This window comes from Entelurus aequoreus, linkage group LG24 (assembly GCF_033978785.1).
Source record: "Entelurus aequoreus isolate RoL-2023_Sb linkage group LG24, RoL_Eaeq_v1.1, whole genome shotgun sequence".
NCBI classification, from domain to species: Eukaryota; Metazoa; Chordata; class Actinopteri; order Syngnathiformes; family Syngnathidae; genus Entelurus; species Entelurus aequoreus.
Genome location: NC_084754.1, coordinates 36,019,421 through 36,030,412, shown reverse-complemented (window position 1 = coordinate 36,030,412; position 10,992 = coordinate 36,019,421). Strand labels below are relative to the sequence as shown.

The following is a 10,992-nucleotide window of genomic DNA, read 5'->3' as shown; positions in this document are numbered from 1 at the left end:
AAATGTTACTTAATTCATGAAAAAAAACATTACAAAAGAAAACACATTTTTATGCATATATAAAAAGTATTCAGTTCTAAACATTCATTCATTTTCTACTTTCCTTCATGGATCTAAACCAGGGGTGGGCAATTAATTTTTACCGGGGGCCGCATGAGCAACCCGAGCACTGCTGGAGGGCCACACCGACAATATTTCAATTAAATTTTGCTCAAATTATTTTTGATATACCGTAAGATAGATAATAATAATATTTTCATTTAACCTAACTTATCTTTATACAAAAGCAGATGGCTTTTGATGGTTTTATTTTTAACACTTTCTTACACAACACTTCCTGATGTATATTACAATACAAAAATGTCAATTTCTGTCACTTCATCCTGCATCCTCTTTGTTGTGAACGTAGCACGCCTGTAAGGTGATTGGCGAAGAAGGAAGAAGCGTTGCTGTTGCGGAAATGAGGAGTGAGGATTGGTTTTCCTTTTGGAAAGAACGAGATAAGTTGAGCTGTGTTAGTATAGCATGCTCAATAAAAGTTTAAAAAGAGCGTCAGACTTGGTGTGCACTTCTTCTGGACGCTACAATTGATGTCACAAGTGGGATGAAATGCCTTCCAGTTCGCCTTGCCATCAAACCTGGGAGTCTTCATTGAGGGCGGAATTCCCCCCGTGGCAAGCAGCGTGGCTGCACCTGTAAACTCTCTCTCGCTCTCTCTGTCTCTGTCTCTGTCTCTCTCACTCTCTGCGGCGAGCTCCTCATGTGGCACGTACCTCCCGATGACGTAGCACACAAACAGTGCAGTATGAGCAAAGTTTTACTTCTGACACCAATTGTAGCGTCCAGAAGAAGTGCACACGAAGTCTGACGCTCTTTTGAAACTTTTATTGAGCAAGCTATACTAACACAGCTCAACATATCTCGATCCTTCCACACGCACGTCTCCTCACTTCTCATTTACGCAACTCAAGAAGACAACATCTACTTCAGCAGGTCGTTACACTATATTCTTTAAAGACAGCAACGTGTGTACCACAAATAAGCACACGGCTTTACCTTTACTTGGCAGTCCATGTCTTTTTTAAAACACACCATTCGTCATCAACTTTTCTCTTTTTAGCGTCTCGGGGATAACCGGGCATCACTTGTCGCTGTGCGCCTTCCCTCACAGGACATACGCACATATAACACTTTTCAAAATAAAAACAGCACAGTTGTATTGCACGTAGGGATGATGTTTGATAAGGAATTATCGAGTTCGAGCCTATTATCGAATCCTCTTTTCGAACCGATTCCTTATCGATTCTCTTATCGAGTCCAGATAGGTTGTTGTATATGGAAAAAAACACACAATATTTCGTTTGACAAAAGCTCACTTTTATTATATAATAAAAAAATAAAATCTAATAAATAAATAAATATTGACTGTTACCCACCTAAAAAAATAAAATAAAATAAATAAATATTGACTGTTGTTACCCAAAGTATATTAAGTGGGATTTTTCATAAAAACAAATATATACAGTAACACAAAAACAACCTGTCTCTGTGATCACTATAGGTGTATAAATAATAACATAGTGTTAAATAAAATCAGTCCCTTGGGCACAAAACTGAAAATAATACAGCTCTCCAAAAAGTGCACTTCTGCTGCTATTTGACATAACTGTTTGTTATGATGCTTTGACATTTTTGCACTTTATTTCTTTATTGAAAGAAAATTCTATGAGGAGAAAAGTTCTTTGCAAATGTGGTTAAAATGCTAAAAAATGAAAAGTTAAAGCTAAAAAAAGAAATACACTTTATTGAGTTAGCATTATTTCTTTATAGGGGGAAAAATGTTATGAGCGAGAGAATATAACAACTACACTACCCAGCATGCAACGGGAGTTACGACCATGCGCGCTAGCCCCGAAAAGTGTTGCATGTTGCCACGCTGTGAAAGTAAACGTCAAGAACTCAGCCAACACGCCTCGTCTGCATTATTTATAATTAGACAGACAACACATGTACAGTGTGATTTTGTTTTGTTTACAAGGAAAGAAAAACAAAAGTTAAAAAAGGGAGATATGTTGTATATATATGTATGTGCTGCGGTTGTTTTAAGAACGTTGCGACAGCTGCCGTAAAGGAGGTGCGTTGCTAGCCTGGTTGCTATGTTTCCGGTTGGTCGTAAAAGTGTTCGTCATGTGTTTTACCCTGCTAAAATCTCTCAGTAAAGTTATTCGATGGATGATAGCTTTTGTTTTGAACTTTATTACACCTTGGAGCACTTTTTCCCGTCCATTGTTTTCCTGCTTTCGGTATCTGCGCCTAATGACTGAGCTACGTGACGTAAATTCTTGTGATGTCCCACGGAGCATTTCTGGTCGGGACGGGATTCGAATAAACAATCAACTCTTTTCCTTTACTATAGTGGTCTCGATAACGGGTACCGGTTCTCAAAAAGGGATTCGAGTCCGAGGACTCGGTTCTTTTCTTATCAAACAACCGGGAAAACCGGTTTCGAGTATCATCCCTAATTGCACGCATGACAAAGATGTTTTTTTTACATTTATTTTGTATTTGTGATTGCCGCTGCGCGCACGAGCATACGTCTGCACGGAAGTAATACAAATAACGCTTTTCAAAACAAAAGCAGCACCGTTGTATTGCACACTCGAAATAGATACTTTTTAAAATGTATTTTGTAATTTATAATTGGCCTTACGCGGGCCGGACAGGGACGTACAAAGGAATGCCCAGGTCTGATCTAAACGTTACCGCTGTTTTCTTTATTTTTATTGTAACATTTTCAGAATGTGTTTGTTCTATCTTTGGACAAAGTAAGACAAAGAAAACAATCTGAAGTTGTCTTTATTTCTTAGTTTTAATGCCATGATTTGAATAGTCCGGTCCGCGTGTGCCAAGATTTTCCTCCATGTGGCCCCTGAGCTAAAATGAGTTTGACACCCATGCTCTAACACTTTATATTGTGTTCAATGTATACAAACCTTTACTAAAATATGGCCATTTATTGAGGATGGAACCCATTATTCATGTTTAATTGTTTTCTTGTCGAGAAATTGGCTTCAATGTACAACATTTTCTATTTACTAACCCTGTTTAAGAACCAATGAAGTTTGAAATTCAAGGATATTTGATATATATTTTATTATCCAGTACTTACCTGTAGCAGTAGACGGAGATAGCAATGATGAGCAGCATTGGCACGATGACAGCAGGGATGATGATGTAGAGGGACAAATCGTTCTTCTTCTCGTACTGCACCGAGCCCACCACCCACTCCCCCTTCCCGAACTGGACCTAGAGACAAAACACACAATGAGAGAGGAGAACGTCATTATTAGGCGTACGCTCGCCACATTTTTGACACATGTTCAAGTATGGGTGGGGGTATGGGTGGGGGTCAGCGCTAAAAGCGGCGATGTAAGGGAAAGAGGGAATCTACATGATTGCCCCACATTTCGCTTTTTCAATTTTTTTCCCCCACCAAACAGCTGCAGGATCATTGAGAGTTTTAAAATGCGGTAGGTCCTCGCACCGAGTGAACGGATCCATAAGTGTATTGAGTGTGACACTTCAATCAGGCACTTTTCTGCTGCAGGTAGGCTGTGCTATTAAAAGTCCAGCGGTGTCGCTTTATTCCTGCAGCTAAGAAATGAAACAACAACTCCGAGCACTTACAGGGTTATATTTCATGTACAGAGTAGAGCTCAAACTAACGTCATGTGAGCGCCTGAAGGATGAACATTTTGGCTATTTAGGGGCTAAATTCCACGAGAAAAAAAAAGTACAATTGATAGTAAAACTAAACTATTTTGATGTCAACCTTAGAACAGGAAATTGAGCTGATTTTGATGTACACACGTTCAGTGGTGGTTGCTCAGTACAATATGGTGGGAGTAATAGCGAATATATGTTTTGGCTTGATGTTAAAGTTAAAGTACCAATGATTGTCACACACACACTAGGTGTGGTGAAATTTGTCCTCTGCATTTGACCCCTCCCCTTGTTCACCCCCTGGGAGGTGAGGGGAGCAGTAGGCAGCAGCGGTGCCGCGCCTGGGAATAATTTTTGGTAATTTCCAGCAGCGGTGCCACGCCCGGGAATCATTTTTGGTGATTTAACCCCCAATTCTAACCCTTGATGCTGAGTGGAAAAAGGTTGTCATGAACGTTACTTAATCCATGAAAAAAATTATACAAAAGAAAACACATTTTTATGCATATGTAAATGTATTCAGTTATAAATATTCATTCACTTTCTTCTTTCCTTCATGGATCTAAACTTTACCGCTGCCGGTATTTTTTTCTATATTTTTATTGTAATATTCTCAGTATGTGTTTGTTCTATTTTTGGCCAAAGTAAGACAAAGAACACAATCTGAAGTTGTCTTTATTTTTCAGTCTTAATGCCATGAGTTTAATGTGCACAGATTTTCCTCCATGCGGCCCCTGAGCTAAAATGAGTTTGACACCCCTGAGATAGCTCAACATAAGAACCAGCTTCCTGTGCAGTGGACATTTGTTTTCAGGCTATTTCTTGTGTCAGAGTTACACATTTCAGAAAGGAAATATTACCAAACACTAATGCAGATGACACTGGTTCTCAGGAGGTTATTGATCTACAATTGATTGGTTCTGGTCAAAGATGTCCCGATGGTGATCATGGGATCAGATCGGGGCCGATATTTGCCTTTTTTAACTGATCGGCTGATACCGCCCACAGTTGTGTTGCAGTGTTTGCATGGCTAAAGATTGTACTTATGTGAGACTCAATTACAAAATCAAGTTGGCACGTTGTGTAAATGGTAAATAAAAACAGAATACATTGATTTGCAAATCCTTTTCAACTTATATTCAATTGAATAGACTGCAAAGACAAGATATTTAATGTTCGAACTGAGAAACTTAATTTTTTTTTTGCAAATAATCATTAACTTAGAGTTTAATAGCAGCAACACATTGCAAACAATTTGGCACAGGGGCATTTTTACCACTGTGTTACATGGCCTTTCCTTTTAACAACACTCAGTAAACTTTTCGGAACTGAGAAGACCAATTTTTGAAGTGCAATTCTTTACCATTCTTGCTTGATGTACAGCTTAAGTTGTTCAACAGTCCGGGGTCTCTGTTGTGGTATTTTAGGCTTCATAATGCGCCACACATTTTCAATAGGAGACAGGTCTGGACTACAGGCAGGCCAGTCTAGTACCCGCATTCTTTTACTATAAAGCCACGCTGTTGTAACACGTGCAGAATGTGGCTTGGCATTGTCTTGCTGAAATAAACAGGGTCGTCCATGAAAAAGACCTTGCTGTAAAACCTCCAAAACCTGTATGTACCTTTCAGCATTAATGGTGCCTTCACAGATGTGTATGTTACCCATACCTTGGGCACTAATACACCCCCATACCATCACAGATGCTGGTTTTTCAACTTGGCGCCTATAAGAGTCTGGATGGTTCTTTTCCCCTTTGGTCCGGAGGACACAACGTCCACAGTTTACAAAAACAATTTTAAATGTAGACGCATCAGACCACAGAACACTTTTCCACTTTGCATCAGTCCATCTTAGATGAGCTCAGGCCCAGCGAAGCGTTTCTGGGTGTTGTTGATGAATGAATGGCTTTCGCTTTGCATAGTAGAGTTTTAACTTGCACTTGTACCGACAGTGGATTTCTGAAGTGTTCCTGAGCCCATGTGGTGATATCCTTCACACACTGATGTCGCTTTTAGATGCAGTACCGCCTGAGGGATCGAAGGTCACGTGGAGTGATTTCTCCAGATTCTCTGAACTTTTTGATGATATTACGGACCGTAGATTGTAAAAACCCTAAATTCCTTGCAATAGCTCGTTGATAAATGTGGTTCTTAAACTGTTGGACAATTTGCTCACACATTTGTTCACAAAGTAGTGACCCTCGCCCCATCCTTGTTTGTGAATGACTGAGCATTTCATGGAAGCTGCTTTTGTACCCAATCATGGCACACATATGTTCAATTAGCCTGTTCACCTGTGGGATGTTCCAAATAGTTAGATGAGCATTCCTCTTTGGTATGACTCGGCCGGGGTTTGAACTCACAACCTACCGATCTCAGGGCGGACACTCTAACCAGTATATACTTGCAATGTGTATACAAAATGTGTATATAAAACCACTAGGCCACTGAGTAGGTGTCCTGGCTGCTCAGTACAACATGGTAGCAATAGGTGAACTACATTACAACAACAAAAAGCATTAGGGGAGCGCAGACCTGGCCCTTTCTTAAAAAAGTGAACTGGATCAGCTCCAAAATTCAGAAATTTTGAGGGAAATACGGCCACAACTTTATGAGCCTGTCTTTAGCGAAATGGAAGAGAAGAAGTGAAGCCTCTTGTCAGTCATCGAGTGTTTTTGTCTCTGTTGGTTAAGGCGAGGTGACGTGCATATGCAGAAGTCGAAGCTTGCGTCCGGATTGGCGCTAAAAATCTGCTGACTTGTTCCTTATCCCATTACGGACATTTCCCGAAAGTTGGATAAAAATCCACCCATAACATTTTGAGTGAGTTTACTAACTAACAATGGTAGGAGGTAAGACAAGAGGGTGATCAATAAGCTCAGGAGATGGTCATTATTGTGGTAAACTTGTCTTCGTACCTTCACCGCATAATTAAAAAATGTGAACAACATAAATAAGAAATACATACCATATTTTCCAAACTATAAGGTGCACTTAAAATCCTTTTTTTCCCTCAAAACTCGACAGTGCGCCTTATAACCCGGTGCGCCTAATGTAAGGAATAAGTTTGGTTGAGCTGACCCACCTCAAAGCTATTTTATTTGGTACATGGTGTAATGATAAGTGTGACCAGTAGATGGCAGTCAAACATAATAGATAAGTGTAGGTTGCACTATGATGGCATTATGTCTCAAGTAAACAACACCAACATTTTATATGTTCCATTGAAAATATAGAACATTACACACGGCGCTCAAAAATCTATCAAAATGTTTTAGTACGACTTTGGTAAGCTTCGAAGTCGCACCACTTGAAGGATTGTCGGCGCATTAAACATATGAGTATTATTATGGTGTATGTATAAGGTAAGACATATTATCTGGCGTTTTGTTTCGCAATATTATGCAAAAGCAACTTTTCTTACCTTCTGGTACCTGCTGATCTGTATTTGGGATCTGTATGAGTCCTGAAAAATTGCGCACGTCAACGCCGTAGTCGATAAGCTTCTTCTTTTTCTCTATCTTCTTGTTATGGGACATTCATCCTCCGCTGTTGCCATTTCTAATATCAAGTAGTGTAAAGTGGACGGCGTGGCGATGTTGGTAGAGTGGCCGTGCCAGCAATCGGAGGGTTGCTGGTTACTTGGGTTCAATCCCCACCTTCTACCATCCTAGTCACGTCCGTTGTGTCCTTGGGCAAGACACTTCACCCTTGCTCCTGATGGGTGCTGGTAGCGCCTTGCATGGCAGCTCCCTCCATCAGTGTGTGAATGTGTGTGTGAAAGGGTGAATGTGGAAATACTGTCAAAGCGCTTTGAGTACCTTGAAGGTAGAAAAGCGCTATACAAGTATAACCCATTTATCATTATAAAGTTCTTACTTATATCTGTCAGTAAACTCGCCATGAAAATGCTAAAACATACCGGTGTAGTGAGTTTACATTATGCACCCAAGGAACTTTAGTTATTAGACTTCCGGTCGGGCGGTTTTTCACGGGACACATTTCCTGTGTTGTTGTTTCCGGATGAGGAGATGCTGCTCCGTTATTGATTGAAGTAAAGTCTGAATGTCATTTAAACAGTTAGAGCCATCTTTTGACACTGGTGAGCCACGTAAATAAGACCGCCCACAAAACAGCGCATCCGGAAGCGACTGTCAGAAAGCGACTTGAAGATGATCTGTAATACATGATCTGCAACATTTTGACCAAAGAACCACCATTACATTAAAGTTAAAGTTAAAGTACCAATGATTTTTTGAATTATGAATTTTGCCACACTAGGTGCGGCAAAATGATTCTCTGCATTTGACCCATCACCCTTGATCAACCCCTGGGAGGTGAGGGGAGCAGCGAGCAGCAGCGGTGGCCGCGCCCAGGAATAATTTTTGGTGATTTAACCCCCAATTCCAACCCTTGATGCTGAGTGCCAAGCAAGGGAGGTAATGGGTCCCATTTTTATAGTCTTTGGTATGACTCGGCCGGGGTTTGAACTGACAACCTACCGATCTCAGGGCGGATACTCTAACATGTTATGTAGACCAGTGGCCCCCAACCAACGGGCCGCGGCCCGGTAACGGTCCGTGGATCGATTGGTACCGGGCCGCACAAGAAAAAAAAAAATAAAAAAAAAAATAAAAAAATTTATTTTTAATTTTTAAATAAAAAAATGTGCCCCCCCCGGTCCGTGGCACACATTTTCAAGCGTTGACCGGTCCGCAGTTACAAAAAAATTGGGGACCACTGATGTAGACCACAAGGAAGTCTTTCAATTATAAAAAAATTATAATAATATGACTCCTTTAATGCGCCCTATAATCCGGTGCGCCTAATATATGAAAAAAATATAAAAAATAGACCATTCTTCGGCAGTGAGCCTTATAATCAGGTGTGCCCTATGGTCCGGAAAATACGTTAACAAGTTTGATCATCACAATGCACATATAAACAATTTTCAGTTTTGAATGACACTGTTTGGCTTTTTCCGTGTAGTTTTACTTTCTACTGGTAAACTCTTATTTTTACACTTGAAAATAGTTAATAAAGGCTTTACAATGGTTGCAGCTTGACCCTGGAACAGATCATTTGGATCTAAATGTGAACAAATGTTAGATTCCAATATAATTGTGGTGTGGTAGCTAACAGCTAATGAAAAAAGGGTGGTTTTAGAGATCCTGACCATTAGATCCAGCAACTCGGGCCGAGTGTCGCGGCGGTGCCTCCGGGAGCGAGTGCTGGGCTGAGTGGAGGGCGGGTCCAGGAAGAGCTTGTCGTCCTGGAGAGTGTTGACCACGCAGGGGACGTCGCCCACGAAGGCCTTAGCCTCCTTGGCCGTCATGGCTTTGGAGAAGCCTCGTCCCTGCAGGAAGGGACAATTTCGACTTGAATTGCATCATGTGTGACATAGTAAACGCAATGCATTGTGGGTCTGGAATACAGTAGCTTATTTATGTGACTAACTGCAAGACTTTGTGTTGTTTTCTTTAACAAGTTGAAAACATGGCGTGACCGTGCGGCATCATTAACCGCGGCAAAAGTTTCAGCATTGCGTCAGGAAAAAAACAAAACGATTTGGTGAGATTTTTCCCAATTTCAGTGTGAAAGCACAGCCAAGGAACTCGGGTTCGTGGTAAAGAAGCGGCGAATGGCTTGTATGGCAGCTGTGAGACGATCAAACATCACTTTTAACGCCATCACCTGGTGCATTTTTGTGTGTTCACGGCATTTTAAATTTCAGACTGGTAAATTTGTACCAAGTACAAACAAAGTATTTAAAAGTAATAATGGGCTTTTATTTTCAAGGAAACCTCACTACATCTCAAGCACATAAGCAATAAAAGCCGTAGATTATGCGCAATTTGAACGGAGGACAATGAGCCTTAACAGACTTTGCATCCTGATTATTTTTCACCGGTACAAAAACGGACTCCGCTGACGAACTATAGACAAGTTTGGCTTGGACAATGGCAGCAGCTTACTCAAATCTCTTGTCCATTGGACATGCTCATATGGATCAATTCCACCATTTGTATTTATTTTTTCGAGGTCAAAGAGCCTTCGGAACAGGCTAGAGTTTGTCACGATGCGGTCCCTTTGTCACGTTGCGGTCCCGGTTAATTTGTACGATCCATGTATCAAGTTGTTTGCTCTCTCTTGGCCATGTAAACAAAAACTTTGGCCAGCAAAAAATGGCTACCGCGACTCCACTATGCATTGCGAAATCAGGTGCCCCTTCGAGACCTACAGTTGTCCCGATACCAATAATTTAGTACTGGTACCGGTACTAAAATGTATTTCAATACTTTTCTTAATAAGCAGTGTTGGGTTAGTTACTGAAAACCAGTAACTAGTTACAGTTACTACTAGTTACTTTATTTCAAAGGTAACTTAGTTACTAACTCAGTTACTTACACCAAAAAGTAATGCGTTACTGTGAAAAGTAACTATTTAGTTACTTATTTTTTTAAAGCTCCCATTAATGCCCTTTTAGCCTTCATTTCAGTACTGTTATTGCACTGGAGAATGTGTTGATCAACTTGACATGCATTTGCATCACTGAACTCTGCTAAGCAATGTGGTCTACATACAACACACAAAGACAAAGATATGTTTCAAAGGGCCAACTTATTTCAGGCCAGAACAAATTGACAAAACTATTTTAATTAGCTGCAACATAACATACACAAGTAACAAACAGCATAATAACAACATAGCTGTAAACGAAATACGTACTTTAACTTTATTTTTACATACCAAAGCCTAACCAGGCGTTTTTTCTCTCAAGGAATTCTGAAATAAAATCATGTCTGAAGCCCAGAACACTCTACACATTTCCCCAGTTTTAGTTTAGAGATAAGGAAATATTGGCCTGGCCCACTAGGATCCCTCTTTATGTTTGTGAACTTTATTTTGTATACATTTAGAGTAATGTGATAATCAAACACTCTAGAAGTCTAGAAATAAAGAGTATATAACAGAATTGACAGAGTGTGTGTACTATAATTCATAATAACATTGATTTTGATTTAATATTATGTTTTGAGCAATGACAGTTTGAAAGAAAAAAAAAACAGCTTTGTTTTATTAGTCAACATTGTAACGTTTTCTAAATTACATTTCACCTTTAAGCTTTTTTATCTCACTTTTGTCATGTTTTTGTTTATTTTAATAGTATTTTTAGAAAGTGCTGTGGGCCTTTAAAACATTAGCTGTGGGCTGCAAATGGTATTACTTTGTAACGTGTTAGTCCCAACACTGTTAATAAGGGGGA

At 40.0% G+C, this 10,992-nt stretch overlaps 1 protein-coding gene across 5 annotated transcripts in view; it reads right to left on the bottom strand.

Moving 5' to 3' along the window:
• The window catches only part of plxnb2b (plexin b2b), a 629,608-nt gene that overhangs the window by 102,438 nt on the left and 516,178 nt on the right, over positions 1-10,992 (bottom strand). For all 5 annotated transcript variants that reach the window (XR_009824287.1, XR_009824286.1, XR_009824288.1 and 2 more), the window contains 2 exons: positions 8,902-9,081; positions 3,170-3,306 (listed from right to left, as the gene is read on the bottom strand). Coding sequence is in view for 2 of the 5 variants with exons in the window: in XM_062035284.1 (XP_061891268.1) it covers positions 3,170-3,306; positions 8,902-9,081 (317 nt within the window). In the remaining 3 variants the exon portion in view is untranslated. The remainder of the gene's footprint in view (positions 1-3,169; positions 3,307-8,901; positions 9,082-10,992) is intronic.